The sequence below is a fragment of the Lycorma delicatula genome, chromosome 4 (genome assembly GCF_047948215.1).
Source record: "Lycorma delicatula isolate Av1 chromosome 4, ASM4794821v1, whole genome shotgun sequence".
NCBI lineage: Eukaryota > Metazoa > Arthropoda > Insecta > Hemiptera > Fulgoridae > Lycorma > Lycorma delicatula.
In genome coordinates, this window is record NC_134458.1 from 182,947,681 (window position 1) to 182,966,392 (window position 18,712).

General features: G+C 28.2%; 1 protein-coding gene across 2 annotated transcripts in view; it reads left to right on the forward strand.

Annotated features, from left to right (window-relative positions):
* The window catches only part of LOC142324138 (ankyrin repeat domain-containing protein 13D), a 74,095-nt gene that overhangs the window by 44,086 nt on the left and 11,297 nt on the right, over nucleotides 1–18,712 (forward strand). For both annotated transcript variants that reach the window (XM_075364825.1, XM_075364826.1), the window contains 6 exons: nucleotides 6,193–6,409; nucleotides 6,895–7,023; nucleotides 7,238–7,388; nucleotides 8,376–8,540; nucleotides 11,971–12,071; nucleotides 16,847–16,932. In XM_075364825.1, coding sequence (XP_075220940.1) covers nucleotides 6,193–6,409; nucleotides 6,895–7,023; nucleotides 7,238–7,388; nucleotides 8,376–8,540; nucleotides 11,971–12,071; nucleotides 16,847–16,932 — 849 coding nt within the window. The remainder of the gene's footprint in view (nucleotides 1–6,192; nucleotides 6,410–6,894; nucleotides 7,024–7,237; nucleotides 7,389–8,375; nucleotides 8,541–11,970; nucleotides 12,072–16,846; nucleotides 16,933–18,712) is intronic.

The window sequence follows — 18,712 nt, forward strand, 5'->3', positions numbered from 1 at the left end:
AAAATATTATTTTATATTTTTAAAAAAGTTTTCCTTGAGTAATAGACTATTTACTAACTTGCTAACAAGTAAAAACAGCCATTTTTGTCAGTTTTTCCATGAGCTGTACCATTCTTATTTTACATCATACAAGGTCAAAAAGGGCTTTTTGTAAAGAGTAAAGATGGAATTTCATCTTTGTGTACTCAAAATTTGTTTTGTTATGTAACCAAATCTAGTAATGTTTACTGAAGTTACACTTACAAATTGTTTTTTCAACTTTTGGGCTCAAAATAAATAGTGAAGGACTTAGGGTAACGGGTCTGTTTTTACCTTTTAACTTTTAGGTACTAGTAGTACTTATAAAAACCAATTTTAAAAAATAAAGTTATAAAAATAGCTGAGTCAGTTACTAGTAAATTAAACGATTCCTTTGATTTAAATATTTCTGCAAAAAAAAACCTGTTTAGTGCCATAAAATTATGCTGATTTAGGTAGGGAATACAAAGAATTGAATATTAAAGTAAAGGATAAAATAAAAACAGTTACATCAACCCAGGAAAAAATCAATATTTTAAGTTCATTAACCAAGAAGCTGGAGTATTCAAAATGAGTTTAGTGTTGGTATTTAGCCCGTCAATCCAAACAGTTAGTTAAAACAAGTGGAATTTTTCCACAAATTGGCAAAAAGAAATCCAGTCATGTAGTTGATGAAAATGTTATTAAATGTGTCCAGGCTCACTGTTTGTGTGTATCACCCACCAAATTGTAAAACTCGTGTTATCTGCTCTAAAAATTTAATTTGTTTATAAAATTCTCCTTTCAACCATGGTATGTGAGAGAGCTGCATGGTACTGCAAGAGAACTGGGATGATTTTGATTTTGAAATTATCTTCAAACGGTAGATGATTTCTGTTGACTGTTGTGAACTAACTACTCAAATTCTTCCATTTCAAGAGTACTTAGATAAACTTACTGAAAGTTTAAATAATCTAAAAAGGCATCATTTTGTTCCAAAGAAACAAACTAATTCCTCAACATTAAAAAGGAAAACCTTTTCAGCTGTTGGGAGAATGAATGTATTGTAATGGGGGACTTCCCTCAAAATTTTCCTTTTGTGATACAGGATGAAGTCCTGTAAGTCATATCTGTAGTCATATCACTGGTCAAAAACTTATCACAGTACATCCATTTCTCCTACATTTTAAAAAAGAAGGAAAATTACAATGTCAAAGCTGCTTTGTGATTATTGAGTACTTGAAAAAGTGCAAGATTTATTCATAACTTCCATTAGCAGTAGTAAAATAAGGTAAAAGTAAATTGAACTACCTGTTAATGTATTTGAATTGTTTATCATTTTGTAATTATCAATTTATTCATTCTAATGAGTTTAGTTGTAATTTTTATTAAAAAAAAATACATAAAATCAGTATTTTTGGATACGTTGTTATGGTTAGAAGGAATGTTTCTTTTAGCCGTTTTCTTAGCTTCATTACCCGTTAACCCCTTTGAGTAACAAAATATCATCAAAATCAAAAATAGTGATGCACTGATCGTTTGTTGAATTAAAATGGAATACCCCAAAAACAAAGCTAGGTTTTTTTTTATGATTTGTGATGGACAGTTTGAAGCACATAAAACAGTAATACCAATTGTAAAATAACTCATTTCTATCTGAAAATATGTCTATTTTTGTAAAAGAATATACCATACACTTGTTTTGGATTATTGAACTGCCATAAAAAAATATAAATAAAACAATTCGATACACGTGTAAAATAACCTATGATTTTATGATTTCAAATTTTATCATCTATTGAAGGCAAATGTATGGGATAATTACCCTTATAAAAGTCTCAGGTTTGGTAAAACCAGTTGTGATGACATGACATTTACTTTTTTATTATTGTATTCACTATGTCTAACTTTTATCTCAGGAGCCAGATAATGTTAGTAAAACAAAAATATATATAATAATCACCTGAAGGCCAGGAAAATATCATCTCTACAGAGAGATTAGTAGAATTTTATTTGTTGCAATAGAAGTAAAATATATTTCTTAAGAATATGAAGGGACCAGTAAATATTACCACTACAAAGACAGTCGCAGTAGTGAGATTTCACTCTACTTGTAAAAGGCTTTCAAAAGTTCTTTTCTTAATTATGATACAGTTGTTTCTTTCTCATTAATATTGCATACAGTACTTAATGTTGGTAATGGAAGTTGTTTTAAGTTTTAAAAACCCCATTTAGTGCATTATCAAACAGTTTATTTGATCTATGTTATATTTATTTATTTAAAATGCTTTTTTATGCAAATCTGTTGTGATTCTAACTTCAGTATTATTCAAATGTGTTATGATTGTTTTTATATGCTGAATGCAAAATCTAATGTGATTAGCATGTGTCCAGTTTCTATGAGATGATTTGCAAAGATTGATGTAGTGTGTAATGCTTTTATGTTTTTTGTATCTGTGAGTATGTGAATCAAGTTTGTCCAGCCTTATGTTTCTTGCCATCACTGCATTTTTGCTAGGATGTTGTGTTAGCATGTCTTGAGATTCTTGCATATTTTATTTCTAGTTTTGAATCCAACATGGTAACTTTCTGTGTTAACAGTTTTATTTGAATACTTGTATGTTTGCACTACGATTTTTTTATTTTGTATTTTTTGTAACATGTACGGGTATTATATTTTCTCACATTTAATTATTCAGTATAATTGTCATCAATATGTGAAAAATTGCATTTTTGTTTGTTTTGTGATGTGATTGGGTGTTTTGTAGATAAGTGTGGAGTCTGATAGATTTTTTGTGTACATTTTGATAAATTGTATATTAGCAGTTATACAAGGGTTGTCTAAAAATTTTGAGCCTAACGTAGCAAGACAGACATACTTTTTCTGTCAAATATAGTTTTAATTTTCAAGTTGGTACACTTTTTCCAGCAATGGTCTAACCTCTTTTACCCTTCAAAATATTAGCTGGCGTCTTTCTCTGCAAAAATAGGCATTTACGTATGCGATAACCGCTTCATCTAATAAAAATCCAAGTGGAACTTTAAGGTTAGGAAACAAGAAAAAGTTGCTTGGGGCCAGATCTGGTGAATGTGGTGAGTGGTCAACCAATCCAAAGTGCAGTTTGTGAATTTTAGCCATGGTGACTGTCAAAGTGTGAGCAGGCGCATTGTCCTGATGGAAAAGCACTTTCTTCTTCTTCTTCGATTGTGGTTGTTTTTTTGCAATTTCTGCCTTCAGCTTGTCAAATAATGATGCGTAATACTGTCTCATTATTGTTTTACCTTTTTGAAGATAATCGAAAACAAAATTCTGTTACTATCAAACCCGGCTGATGGAACCATCTTCACCTTTTCTGGAGCAGGTTCACCCTTTGCAGTCCACTGTTTTGACTGTTGTTTCATCTCAGGAGTGTAGTGGTGAATCCACGTTTCATCTACTGTTATGAATCAACGCAAAAAATCTGACTTGTCTTGCTTAAACTGCTCCAGCAGGGTCTTGGAAATGATCTAAAGTGATATTCTGGCATCCAACATGTGGATAGCTTACGCAATCCAATTCTTCAGTTAATAATATGATAAACACTTTCATTTGAAATCCCCATAGCCTATGTTATCTCTCCTATCTTAATTCGTCGGCCATCCAGTACCGTTTAGTGAACTTTTTCGATGATATTGGTGGTGTTTGGATTTTTTGGCCATCCTGAATGCTCATAAACAGCGTCCAACTCAGTTTTAATTTGCATAGGTTTTAATATTGCCTTTCAAAATTCAAATCATAGCATAATATTACATTTTTCCCATTTTAAAAAAAAACACTCATAATGATTTACTCAAACGATTATCAAACAACTGATCGTCCAAAATGGCTTAAAGTTCAGCGAGTACCTTTTAACGCATGCACGATTACATTCCTTAATTTTTGTTGATGACTGCTGCCATCTTCAAGTTGAGTTTCAAAACCTTTCAGACAACCCTCGTAGAGGTCATGAAGTCTAGGAAGTTGAATGCTGTAGTATTGCATTCTTATTGTTTTGTGATTGCTAAATACTATGTTGATCGATCAAGATGTACGTTTATTGATCAAAGAAAACATACAATGACTATGTGTATATATATATATATATATATATATATATATATATATATATATATATATATATGCCATCAGAAGCAATATTAGCAAATCATCTTCTAGAAATTGATTCCACATACTAAAATATCTGTATGCAATTATTTCATATAGTTTAACTCAGCATAACTCAATATGCTTGAATGATAAGAAAAAACTGTATTTGTCAGAAAACAGACTAAACAGGTTTCCTACTGAGCTTCACTATATTACCATCGACAAAGGTACTGCATAATAGTTTTGATAAGATCTTCTGGAACCACATTCCAAGTATGTAGAAAGTGAGTCATGTTAAATCTTTTTATAATAAATGGTTCATTAAAGTAAACTTCTTGTTAAACTGGGTTTTCATTGATCCAAACAAAGTGCATTCTGTCAAAACTGGATCATCAGGTTTCTACTGTAGAAGTAATTTTAATATATTTTTGTTGATTGTTAGCGCTATTAACAACAGAAGCTATCCAGCCTGACAAATTGCTGCTTTTTTGATCAAGTTTATGTATTTTTCTTTATTCCGTTAGTTAAAATTTGTTTAAATAAAGAAGTAATTGTTCATTAATAATCAGCATTAATTTTTTATTTTTTTAATTTAATCCAGATTTAGTTAATCAAATTTTCTCGATAATAATTTTTTTTTTATTCAGTATCTTGCTATTATTGTATTTATTTATCCTGTATTAATCTTATTAAATCTCTTCAGTATTATATTTTTTTAAATAAATGAAATACATATACTGGCTTATTAATGCATGTGCTACTTCATTAATATGAGATATTTTTACCATTTTAGTGGTGGACTGATCCCTTTTTTCAATAGCCTGCTCTACAATTAGAAATCTAGATACAATTTTTGCTTGTTTTGGAATTTAAAAATTGATTTTTTCACAAAAAATAATCGTTATTCTTATCACGTGTCATCATTTTCTGACAGACTGTTGTAATGTATGATTTTGGATTTTGAAAGTGTTGTGTGGTTGTTTCTAACTGTATTGATGCTAGGTGTGGAAAATGATAACATGGCTTTCATCATCATATTGTTGGTACTAAATTTAATACATCATTCAAGCCAAAATGGTTCATTTTAAAGCCACATGTGTACCACAGAATATGTAAAAATTACTTATTCTAGTTAATTCTATGGTAGAATTTCATCAGCAGGGATTGCTATTAATTATGTATGAGATAACTCATACATAATTACTTGGTTGCGTAATAACTTTCGTAGCTGTCTACATATATGTTATCCTTAAAGGGTTAATGATAAAATTAATTCCTTTAATCCATGATACATTTCGTTTTTTTGGAATAAAACTTAAGCCTATAACTTTATTTAGCATCACCCCATCTTCATTCAATTTCTTCATTGGTCAAGTGTTTCTTTTGAAGTTCATCCTCTAATTTTATATTTCATAAAAAAATTTTCTTTCCCTTTATTTCTTTATTTATTGCTGTGTTTGCAGCATGTTAAAGACTGCAGCTTGCTCTGCCCTTGTTAAAACTTCAGATAATAAAAAATCTGTGGTCTTTAGAGTTGGGGCAGCAAACTATGTTGTATATAAATTATCTGCTTCTAAGGCTAGTCGACCCAGAACAGTTGCTTACCATCATCTGGTATACAAAATTAGTAGTTAGGTAGCTATGAAAAGGTATCAAAAGGAGTGCTATGAAAAGGAGCTATGAAAAGGAGTACAGAATAAGAAAATTAATTTCTTTCTTTCTCAACAGAAGTTTATAAACAAAGGAAGAATGGCCTTATTACAGTTTATAAATTAACTGGACAATGGAGTATTGACAAATTCATCATCTTTTTCTGTACTTAGTAAAAGCTAGAAGTGATTATACCATGCAGTGTTTCATAATGGTTTAGGTTCATGATCTTGTGTGGTCTTTTTGTGGCTTTGACTTGTAAAACAGCTGAAGAGCAAAACACTAGTTAAAGGTCACTTTATGTCGTGTAACAACACATCAAATACACTACCATTACAAGAGAAACCGGTTTTATTATGAAATCCGTAAAAGGGATAGAATATATTGACAATAATTTTTGCAATATTTTTTGCTTTCAGAAATAAAAGTGGAATGTGGGGTTGGAGACAAGATAAGACTGAAAATGTTAATGGTAAAACTTGCAAAGTATTTGGTGCAAGTAATGTTGAATTGGTTACAAAAACAAGATCTGAACATTTATCAGAGCAAGATAAAGCTAGATGTCGAGGAGCAAAAACTCCGTTACAATCATTTCTTGGTATAGCTGAAACGGAAGAAAGGGCTCCTACTCCTCATGTAAGTAAGATTTCATTTTATAAAAAAAAAATATTTTATTTACTTTTTAATGTTGTTGACATATTGTGTTGATTTATTTAATCGGTCTTATATTAATATGTTCTGTAAAAAGTTTATTTTTGGATCAGTTTATATAAATTGGTCTATAATTAGCACCCTTTACTTTTTTACTCCTTTCCCTCTCTCCTATCTTCTTTACCCTTTGTGGGTGGTAGAATCTTTTAATTACCTGATCCATAAACCAAATGATATCCGATGTTTTATTTGTTATTTACCTTTTCTTCTAAGACAGTCAGTAATAATAATTATTTCCTACTAGTGTCCTTCCAGTTTTTTCTCTTTTACTTACCTTAAGTTTACTGTATCATATGAGATTTAATTAAATTTATTTCTATTAGTTTTTATTTTAGTAACTAGAATTTTCTCACCCTAATTTAAGAAAAAAGATTATTTATTTATTATTTATGTTTTTTTTGTGTTTTTAGGAAGAATTTTCACATGTTGGCAACCCTTGTCATATAACACCAGAAGAATATTTTGATCCTGAGGTATCACTTGGAACAAGAGATATTGGTCGTCCTAAAGAAATATCCACTAAAATACAAAAGTTTCGGGTAAATTACATTTATATTAGATTTAGTGACTTAGAAGTCTCTGCATAGTGGTTTGAGTATTTATTTTGTATATTTAGATATATGTTAAACTCTAACTATAAATTTTAATGTTTAATTAATTAATAATTGAAGTAAAAATTACATTTATGCGGAATATTAAACAACGGTTGTATAAACTTTATTCGTGCTTTAATTCTATTCTTTGTTTTTGCAGGCGACTTTATGGTTATGTGAGGAGTATCCATTAAGTTTACCTGAACAGATAATGCCTATTGTTGACTTAATGGCAATTTCAAGTTCACATTTTGCTAAACTAAAGAATTTTATTCAGATGCAGTTACCTGCAGGTTTTCCTGTAAAAATTGGTAAGTATGTTCAGACTTAACATTTAATGCTGTACATATGAACTATATTTTAAAACTATATTGAATTTGTGGAAAAGACAGCAAGTTTGTACAAGCTGCTGATGATCATCAACATCTGGATCATCATATAGAGTACATTTTGGGAAATAAAAGAATGTGAAGTTAGAATAAATGCCAGTCTTTCTAAAGCTCTGTTTAATGTACCTTAGTGAATACAGAGGTACTGTATATTTACATGTAGTCTACATATGAAACCATTCTCAAAGAAACCTGACTTTGAAAAAGTTCCCGTGCAATAGCATTGTCATAAGGTTGTTCTTTGACATCACTCCATTATATTATTGGTGCTATCATTTATAGTTTATATTTTGTTGTAATTTGTATGGGGCTTACTATTTGTAATGTATTTTTTCATGAAGATATTGAAAAACAACATATGGTGTGGTTTAAATCATTTTTTTTAGGTTGAAGAATACTTTTCCTAAAATTTATAAGGTAGTGAGGTTTAATAGAGGAATATAAGAAACTTACTGTCACAGTATTCTGAGTGATCTGTTAGTTTAAAATTAGGTAGAATAACACTTAAGGACAAAGAAAGATGTGAATTGCCATCAACAATTTTGGTGATAATCTTGTTGAAAAAGTGAGTGCTACTATTGGGGAAAATTGATGTTTGATTATCCGTAAAGTAAGTTTATCTTGCTTAATCGCTGGAAAACTTAACATGCATCAAATTTCAGAAAAATTTGATGCATTTGTTGGAGATAAATCAGAATGGCCTATAAATTATCAATGTTTTTTTAATGAAGTTTGGTTTCTTTATGAATAGTCTTCTACATGTATAGTTTAGAACATACTAGATACTACGTATCTAGAATAGTCTAGAACTCTACTTTATTTGTTTTTACCATTCACAATTTTATTGGTTTCTATAAGATAGTATAATAAAATTATTCGATTATAATCTTACTGCCTAGTTTGTTTCAGAAATACCATTATTTCATGTATTAAATGCAAGAATCACATTCGGTAATATTTTTGGAATGGAAGAAGAAGTTGAAGGAGTTAGTAGATTTGAAAGCGATGAATCCAAGACAGTATGTATTGTTGATGATGCTTGTTTTGAACCACCTGCATCATACACTGTTTTGGGTAATTGTATTTTCTTTGATTTCTTATTAAGACCATTTAAATTATGCTGCTTGTACTACTTTGGTTTATAATTGAGGTAATATTTATTTTTATGCAGTATTAGATTTTTCTTTTTAATTTAAAAAAAAAAAAATGTTTCTGAAGTTCTCAGGTAATCTTAATAGTTAGTAGGAAATTATGTTTTATTGAAGGTAAATATTAGCTTATAGAATGAAAGATCAATTTTTAATTACTAGAAATTATTCTTAAAACAATGTAGAAATGATTGAGGTAAAATTAATTTTTGCAGTTTGTCTTGTATAGTGGGAATTCATGAACTGTCTATAAAATGGATGAATAGAAAATAAATTATTTTTTATTGACTGCATTGTGTATTAAACTTCAGTCTTAATAATAAATGTGTTATTAGTTAAATAGGATTTAATTGGTTAAACATGAAAAATCAAAAGTTTTCTAATAATTAAGATACAATGTAATTTAAGTAATAATATCTAAAATAGCAAATAGAAAGGAATACTAAAAGGGTATCCTCAGAAATAGAGTGGATGTGATCAGTTAAAGGAGGTGGATGGAAGATATGACCAGGAAAGAGTTATTGAAAAAAAGTGATTCTTCAGAGGGAAACATGGAGTCATATTGTATGGATTTGATCCATGATATTCTGGAACAGGGAAATAGCTAAATAAACTCATTATAACCCTCCCCTCCATCCAATTTCTATTTAGTCAGGCTATAGTTTATGAATTGCCACTTAACTCTCCACTATACTTCACCAAAAAAACTTCTCAACCACTCTCCTCTTTTATAACATGGTCTAATTATTTCTTTCTTTGTCTTCCTGTAGGTCTCCTTCCACTTTTATTTAAATTCAGTGTTACAATTTTCAATTTCTCTTTCTCTAAGATAATCTAATAATTACAGTCCTTTTCCAATCATCACTTGCTTCCCACAGAAACCCCCCCAAAAGAAAAGGTACTGTGTTTCAATTGAACACCTTAGCTTTGGTCTAGATACACAAGAAACTTCAATGTGGACTATAATAATGATAATCCTATCCCTCATATAGGCATTTTACAGCTACTGCTAGTGGGAGAAAGTTTGCATTTTCAAGCTGGATAATATTATTCTACTATTGTTCCCAAGGTTAAGTTATTATTCTATAAATATATTGTGTTTTTGTATTTATGTGTCTACTCAGTATAATATATTAATACAAAGAACAAAAATAATCATATTATAATAATAAATCTTGAGTAAGTTAAAAGAAAAAAAAAATTAAAGATCTTTTAAATCTTGCTCTAAAGTTATTTTGTTATTCTTTAATTATTTGTTCTTCTTACGTATTCTAAAGTTAGTTGCTCTAAAGTTATTTTGTTATTCTTTAATTATTTGTTCTTCTTACTTATTCTAAAGTTAGTTGGTCCTTTACTTTTTGTAGTTTTTTAAGTTTAAAGTTTAGTTTTGTATTACATTTTTTTTAGTTGATAATCATTCAGTTTTTATATGGAGTGATTACTAATGAATGGAATGATTTGAGTGAAGAGAAATCTGTTAGTTTCCATTTTAAATCTGGAAGAGTTTGCTATGATTTTGTGGAAGATGGTTTGGAGACTATCGTATTGGTTAATGATTAGATTAAATGAACCTATATTACAATTAAATCTTATTTTTTATAGCCAAAGAGATCTTTATTTAGGAGAAATGTAAACATATTTATCTTCTTAGATGTATAAATTTATTCAGAAGAAAATAAGTAAACCTAATATAATATAATAACCTAATAAGACCTAAGAAATTATTATTAAATCACTGTTCAATTACTTTTTATATAAAATAAACTTTTAAAAAGTTACAGGTTAGAATGAAAAAAATAACCATATCTTACATGTACAAATATTTTTTCTTTTTAAGAGGAATTGTATAATAACATCCAATTACCAAAAAGCTGCAGAAGGAAAATAATGTAAAGAAAGGTTGAAATGTGCCCAGAATGTAGAATAGAGAAAAATAGTAAACATTTTATAAAGTTAAAAGCCATTCTATCAGTTCAGTAGAACATATGAAAAAATATGATTATAAAAAAATTACTAAAGTATACAAGAAAGGTGGTGAGAATTTATTAATACTAACAGGAAACTGGGAATCTGTCACAGTCAAAAGAAGGGGAGGGAAAATATTAAAGAATATGGGCTTTATCAGAGAGATAAGTTTTATAGAATTATGCTTATACATAAACATAGCGTTGAAAAACCGTAAAATAAGAATGGTCCTTGTCTTAGTTGAGGCCAGAAAGTATAAATTAATATGAAATCCATTATGTAATGGTCAGATAGTGATTAGAAATAAAATCATGGATTATAAAATCTATGTAGGAGCAAATTTGAATATTGCATCATAACTTTTGCAGTGAAATGTTGGTTAGACTAGGAAAAAACTGGGAGAAAAAATAGGATGTGGACATTAATAGAAAATTATACAATATTGAAGTTTGGCCAAACCATAGATTTAAAAATTGATACAAATTGCAACTGCAAAAAGCAAATGGATATTTAAAGAAAGTTAGTAAAAGTAGGACAAAGGGGTTTGTAGGAAAAAGACAGATTGCAGGATACCCTGTAAATTAAGACTATTATTAATAATGGGTGATAAGCATAAAAATCCAAAAGACGATAGCAGCAATAAAGCATATCATGTTTTAAAAAGCAGATTAGAGAACCTAAAATGAATAAAATAAAAGAGGAAACAATTTACAAGAAAGACATATAAAAAAAAATAGAGAAGATGTAGAAGAAATGAAATCTAATTTTATTAGAATCAGAAATTCAAATAAACATCCATCCACCATTAGGTGTATAAAGAAAGTGCTGACTGCTAGTTTGTAAATATACTTATCTTAAAAAACAACTGTGTGATGAAATTTTTGAAGAGTAAAATGAAACAATACAATTGTAAATTACAAACGATCATTAATCTACCCATGATAGACTGTTCTCATTAATTTCCTATGACCATGTGTAGATTGATTTTAGAACACATCATCTGATAAATTAATTTTTTAAATTTTAATCTATTAGACTATAATTTCTTGTATGCAAAGTTTATAAAACTAGATAAGTAATCTCAGATTTTAAAATTAGAGTTATTACAGTTCTGAAGGGGAACCAAGTGTTTTCAAAATTATCCCAAAAAAATGAGTTTGATTCTGTTTTGATTATTCTGAACTTAATGTATCCATAGGTCTTCACATTATCTTTATATTCCTATTTTTAAAGATAAATCTTGGGTCAGTATATATACTTTAAGAAATTGTCTAAACCTACATGTTTATGTTTGTATTGTGTAAACCTACATGTTTATTATGTATTTACTGTTTATTTTGTAGGGTTGGTGGTGATTATAATTGAATTTCTTAATTAAAATTGTTTATCAGGTGCTGAAATGAGGAGGCAGTTAAGTATGGAAGAGGATGATGACATGTTACAGTTTGCTATACAGCAGAGCTTAGTTGAAGCTGGTGGTGAAGATGATCAGGTTTGTATATAATTTTGTTAAATAATATTTCATAAAAAAAGAAAGAAAGAAAGAAGAAATTTTAACAAAATCTTTTCCAGAAAATAGTAGAAGTAGAAAGAAAAAATTATTAATTTTATATTATGAGCCCAGACATTTTAAAAGTTTTATCACTCTTCCACTTGAAGAATTGATTTTTTATATCTTCAATTATAAGATAATGCAAAACTACTAGTTGCAAAACTATTCCTGAATTAAATTTTTGAAATCAGCATATAAATAATTCAATAATAATAATAATAATAAAGAATAATATTTTCGTATCGGATTATTGAATTACTGGTAAAAAAAAAAAAATACTAATACAATTAATTTAACACAGATTTATGTAATTATTGATTTCAGATTATTCAATTATCAGTCCTTATTTATTTAAAAAGTGTGAGACATATTTCTTACATAGTGACTAAAGTCTAGTGTAGTGAGTGTAGCTTATGACAATAAATCCATTAAACAAAAGTTTTTCTACTAATGAAAATTTATTAGAATTTTTATTGTTATTTAAAATACAATGTGTCCACTGCATGTGGTTATAGGTTTGAAAAGCAAATGAATTAAAAGTTAATAGATTTAATGATATTGTTGCACAAATTTCACACGTGAATAAGCTGTTGTCAAATATCGATAACATTTAGTATTATCAGAAAAGAAGACGAACTATATACATCCAAGGTAACTGCATAAAATGATTTTTATCTGTTTCTTTTTCACATTATTTAATAAAGATAATTCTTTTCCAATTGTTCTAACCTCCCACAAGGAGAGGCCATTTATAGTTGTCCTTTTTGTTAAGTAATTTTTAGTGAATTTTGCCTAATGATCATTACAAGTTGTCATTTATAATTGCAATAACTCTTCATAAGAAACAAAATATAAATATAAGGTCTACTCAAAAAGTATCCTACCTAAAACCTATTCTTTTAAAGTGTGATCCTTGTAACTTAATACTTATAAATGTTATTACTTACTCCAAAACTTGTTTTCCATTGTTCAAAATATTTCTAGAAATCCTGTTTTGGAATTGCATTTGCTGAATCCCCTTCTGGTTCTAACTGTTATCCTACAAGCAGTATTTTCCAATTTAGATATGATTTATATACAGAATGATTCTAAAATGGTGGGCTGGCTATACTTTTTTAGATTCTACTTGTGAAACTAAATAAAAAATATCTTTAGAAAAACTGGCAATTTCTCCTTCGCTCTCCCACTGTTCACCATTGTGTTATTTTTATATAAAAATTTATACCTCAAGTTCGGATAGAGGAATCACATTAATATGTGTTAAGTGTCTAGGTAATAAAGTTTTAAAATTAGCAAAAAATCAGGACTTAAATAACTTCGCAAATTACAAAATGGCGGCCAAAAAACACAAAAATGTGTTTTTTGATCCTATTTTTGGCGTTTTACATGGGATATAATAGAAACTAAGAGAGATACAGTTCTGGGACCTATTTTTTTTTTGATTTCCCAGCTCAAAACCCATAAAAAACAATTGAATTTGCCCCTTAATTGACCTTCCCAGAATTTCAGAAAGCCTTAATTTACCCAGAGGAACTGAAACTCAGGCGAAATCTTTCACCCTGTATAACTCGTTAACGAAGCGTTTTCGGACCTATGTTTATATGAACTTTTTTATTATTTTTAGCCTCTAGAATGAGTTGTCAAAGTATTGCCCTATCCTCCTGAATCACCATGTGTATATACATACACACACCTAATGTAGTTACAGCAGATTATTACAAGTAGTTATTTTATTTTTTTAATTATTGGCTCTATTATTGTGAGAAAATTATAACTTAATTTGATATTAATTTACAATGCTAGAATTAACAATAAATAATAACAATTAATATTTAATCAAGCTGAATATAAAGTGGAGGACATGGAAACAGATACAAAATTACATCAATTTTCTGCCATAACTTGGCTGTTTGTTAACAGATTTTAAAAAATAAAATGTTATTTTGTTTAAAATAAAAAGCTTATTATTTTAGCAAAAACATAAATTTTGATAAAACTAATATTTATATAATGTATTGAAATATTATCTTAATATTATTTTATATAATAGATTGAAAAATAAACATGGCTGCAATGTTGTAATTTATGAAGGTATTTAAGTCCTGATTTTTTTGCTAATCTTAAAACTTTATTACCTAGACACTTAACACATATTAATGTGATTCCTCTATCCGAAATTGAGGTATAAATTTTTATATAAAAATAACAAAATGGCAGACGGGAAGAACAAAGCAGATATTGCCATTTTTCCTAAGTATATTTTTTGTTTAGTTTTACAATTAGAATCCAAAAACGTATAGCCAGCCCACCATTTTAGAAATACTGTATATCTGGAGGGTGGGAATTGTCAACTTGAAGAATCATCCTGTAAAAATATAAAAGTACTCAGAATTAGTTCAGATATTATTCCTGAAGTCTAGTAGCTGTGAGACAACACTTAGACTTCAGTTACCTTATTTATGGCTGCTGATGAAGATGAAGATTTCATTTTTGATTAGAAAAAAAAACATTGTTAAAATGAAAAGATATTTATTAATTTTATAAAACATTAACCCATTACCCTCCAGTTATGAAATCAACTTGTGCCATTGGGTCTGTAATTATTTTATCACTTAGTTCCTGTTAGCTAAAAAATTTGTGGTTGGTTATTTTATGCATATGGTAAAATTGCTTATATCGAAAAAATTAAAAATTTTTCTAGAAAAACCTTCATTTAATCAAAAATAGGCCTGTCAATTACGATAATTTTTTTCAGTGTTATTTCGTGAAACAATTCTCGGGGTGTAACCCCAGGTTTCTGGAATGTTAGGAGTAGGCCTACATTGGGGTTCAACTATTTCATCATTACTACTTTCAGTATAATTGTCCAAAATAGAATTTTCTTGATCACGTTGTTAAAAATTATAATCAGGATTTTCATCACTATTATCATTAAACTCATTTTCAATATCAGAATTTGCTTAAAAACTACTAGAATGACTCGTAGTTGCCAACTCACTGAATACACAACCTCACTTTGAGAATGTAATTAAGCATAAAACGATCTATTTTCGATTATATCAGTATTGATATTACTTGGGTTTAAGATTTTACAAACAGATGTCAGTTTGTTTTTTAATATCTGTGCATAGTTTTTGAATCTCTGAGGTTAGTTTAAAAATGTCGAGCCATACTCGACAAAGGAGCAGTACCAGTAAATTATGATGTCGAACTGTATTCGACAAAAGAGTGCAAAAGGTTAAAATACTGAAAAATCTTTTTTGTTTATATGCTGTTAATGTGACAGATAGTTTTCTTTTTGTCGTGGTAATTATTTGTTTGACACAATTTATTGATAATGTCCCATTCTAAACTTGGTGAATTTGGTTTATAGTTTTTCTTGGCTGCAATATTCTGATATTAGCTAATTTCTGTAGTCTTTTTTCTGCTATTTGTGCCTAAGTTTGTGAAGAAAGTAAGTAGACAAATATATTAATCTTTGAAAAATGAAATGATAATAATGTTTTTAATATTTTAATCGCCAGGAAAAAAGTTAATTTGATTTTATTTAAGAACATTTTGTTTGACTAATGTAAAGTATACTGTAATAATACATATAAGGAAAAGATTGTGTTTTTGTTTCTTTGTAGAAGTCGCTGAGCTTTGCTACCCCTGAAACAAATATGTGTATAGTTATTTTAATACTGGTAATTACATTTAGTATATTGTAGTAAAATAAACAATATGTACAATTAATATTAATACTACAATATAGTATTAATATTTATTAGTAACATTTACTATTCTAATTTATTATCAGATCATCCATTATGTTTAATATAATCAAGCAATTATTACAAAGGATTAGGAAATAAAATATCACCTAAAGATGTGTGTATACCTGATAAAATCAAAACTTTATTGTATCTGAATTAATCATTTACATGCTTTTTTTATAGCTTGTGGTAAACTGTGCACTTTTCTAGGCTGTACAGATTGACTGAATAATAGACTTCCACCCTCAAAGACTTGAAGATATAACAAAAAAATTGTTTATCTTTAATCATGGATTTGTCTTTTCACCTTTCTTTTGAGTTTATATTTCATATTTATTTATTTTTTGTATTTTAGTAATAGTCCAATGAAATTACACTTGGAGAAAAAAAATTGTTACCTGGACTTATAGGAGGAAATGGTAATGGGGTTTATAATAAACATAAAAAAATAAATGCGTGAGCAGTGGGGGAGGAGGTGATGTGGGGGGTTGGTGGTTAAAAAAAAAAATGTCCAGTACAAAAGTTGTAGCTCATGTAAAAATCTACAGCTTTTGTAAAGGTCACTTTTTAATGTAACCTCAAAATTTCCAAGAAAAATATGAAAAATCTTTTTCTTTTTTATTTCTGCAAAAATAATTTAATTTTGATGAAACTTGGTGAAAGTATGTCTAAAATAACCGTCTTAAATAACCGTAAATCTTGTTGACGTCAACTTTCACTGGAAATCGCAATAATACCATTTTTCACCCCTTTTCAACCCCCCACCACCCTTGCTCACGCATTTATTTTTTTTTACATTTATTATAAATCCTTTTACCATTTCCACTTATAAAAGTCCAGGTAATAATTTTTTTCCCCCTTTAAATGAACTATTTCGATCGGTCTAAAGGTTTAGAAACAGTTATTAAGCTATCATGTGTTGATCTTCTTTTTAGGCTAGAATTTGATTTATATTTTTAGGTTGACATATGGGAAGCACTGCAGGTTCAGAGACCAAATACACCTAATTTATTACCTGAAGATGAAGAAGAAAAACAATTACAAAGGTACATGAGATTTTACTCTAGATAAACTTAATTAAATATCTGTATCTAGATCTTAAAAGAAATTAAAGACAAGGCTTTAAAAAATTTAGTTTTAGATTTCAGTATAAACGAGTACTTTTTCAGGACATAAATTTTAATTTTTTGTTCAGAGTAATTATATAATGGCTTTTTTTGAAAATTTAAACTGTTTGGAATAAAAATAAACTTAATACAATTTTTTATTTTACAAAATCTTCACATTTTCAAGATATAAATTTAGGCATTGAATATTATGATTTATATTAGTCATGAATTAGTTATCTGTCCTGAGGTGACTTACTGGAAGCAGAAATTATATATTTTTTAAGTAAAATATAATCATCACAAACATAGTCTTTTAAATTTATTTTATACAAACGTAGTACATTTCAGTACCTAGTTGCTTATGGGGGTCATTCATAAATTAAGTAAGTATGTCAATTCATGATTTTTGAGCCCTCCTTCCATTAGTCGTGTAGTATTCAGTTAAATAATAAAATTTAAAAGTAAGGAGAAAAAATTATTTTTGACAAAAGATTGTAACTGTTTTAAGATTTTCTAACTGTTTATTATTTTCTAAAATGTATTAATTGTTTTTTTATATTGTGTTATGCAATTATTTTTAATTTCTGAATTTATTAAATGTATAAAAATATTACTTAAAAATAATTTTTTTTGGATCTTTTAAATAATTCTATGAGAGAAATATTAGAGTTAAAACTTTTTTGTTTAGATGTAAATTAAAATATACATAATAAAATACAGTTAATATCTAAAAAAAGTAATATATGTTGTTAAGGTAAACTTTATTTTTTCCATTTAATAAGTATTATAAAATAAATATTATAAACTTAATAAAAGTTTTTAGTGTCAAATAATACAGTTACAGTGTTAGTAAGAAAATGTATTTGCGTTGTAATGTGCTCTAATTTTTTATTTATTAATTCATAAATTAAGTTTTGCTCCTGGCAAAAATTGCATTAAAATTTTAAAATAGTTGAAGCACTGAATATTTTTTCATTGCCTCGTAATTAAGCTTAGTTCAGTAGTTAATTTTTTCTAATCTCTTGCAAGTTTACCTAAGACAATACTGTTAATATAACTTCAATGGTAAAAAACAGATTTATTTTATTAAGATTAAAAAAATTCCCAAACTAAATATTTGATATTTTTTCAGTTGATGCTGCAGTAGTCCTTTTCAAGTCTAATTTTTGTTTTTAAACCCCAAAATATGTGCAAGAATCCAAGTTAGGATAGCAGAGAGCAGATTGAAAAGATCAACATGTATACTGTTGTAACTTGTCAAATAAAATTCTTTGTTGGCTGTTTTATGATCAGATGAAATCCTAATGAATGATGCCCTTCCATTCAAAAAGATAATATACATGACCAAGACCTAATTTTTTATTGTGGCAATGATTGTGCTTATTTTGATTTCGCATGCCCAGAACCATGCACCTGTGTCTTGTCATCTGGAATGACTTTTTTGAAACGTTTTTGTGATGATTTGGCCAATCAAAAAGCTCCTGATTGATAATAATGCCCCTTTCTCTTGTCTAATCAGTAGATAATTCATTAAATTTGTCACATTGCTAATATTTTCAGTTTTTCTATCCAAGTCATGTGAAAAACATTGGCTGGCATGGCTTCCATTTTTTCTGTTTATAGTCGACCATTCATTGTCCATGAAAATTGTGTGTATTTATTTTCAGACTGATTGCCATCCACAGTTTTCAATGTTATAATGTATTATTATGTTTTA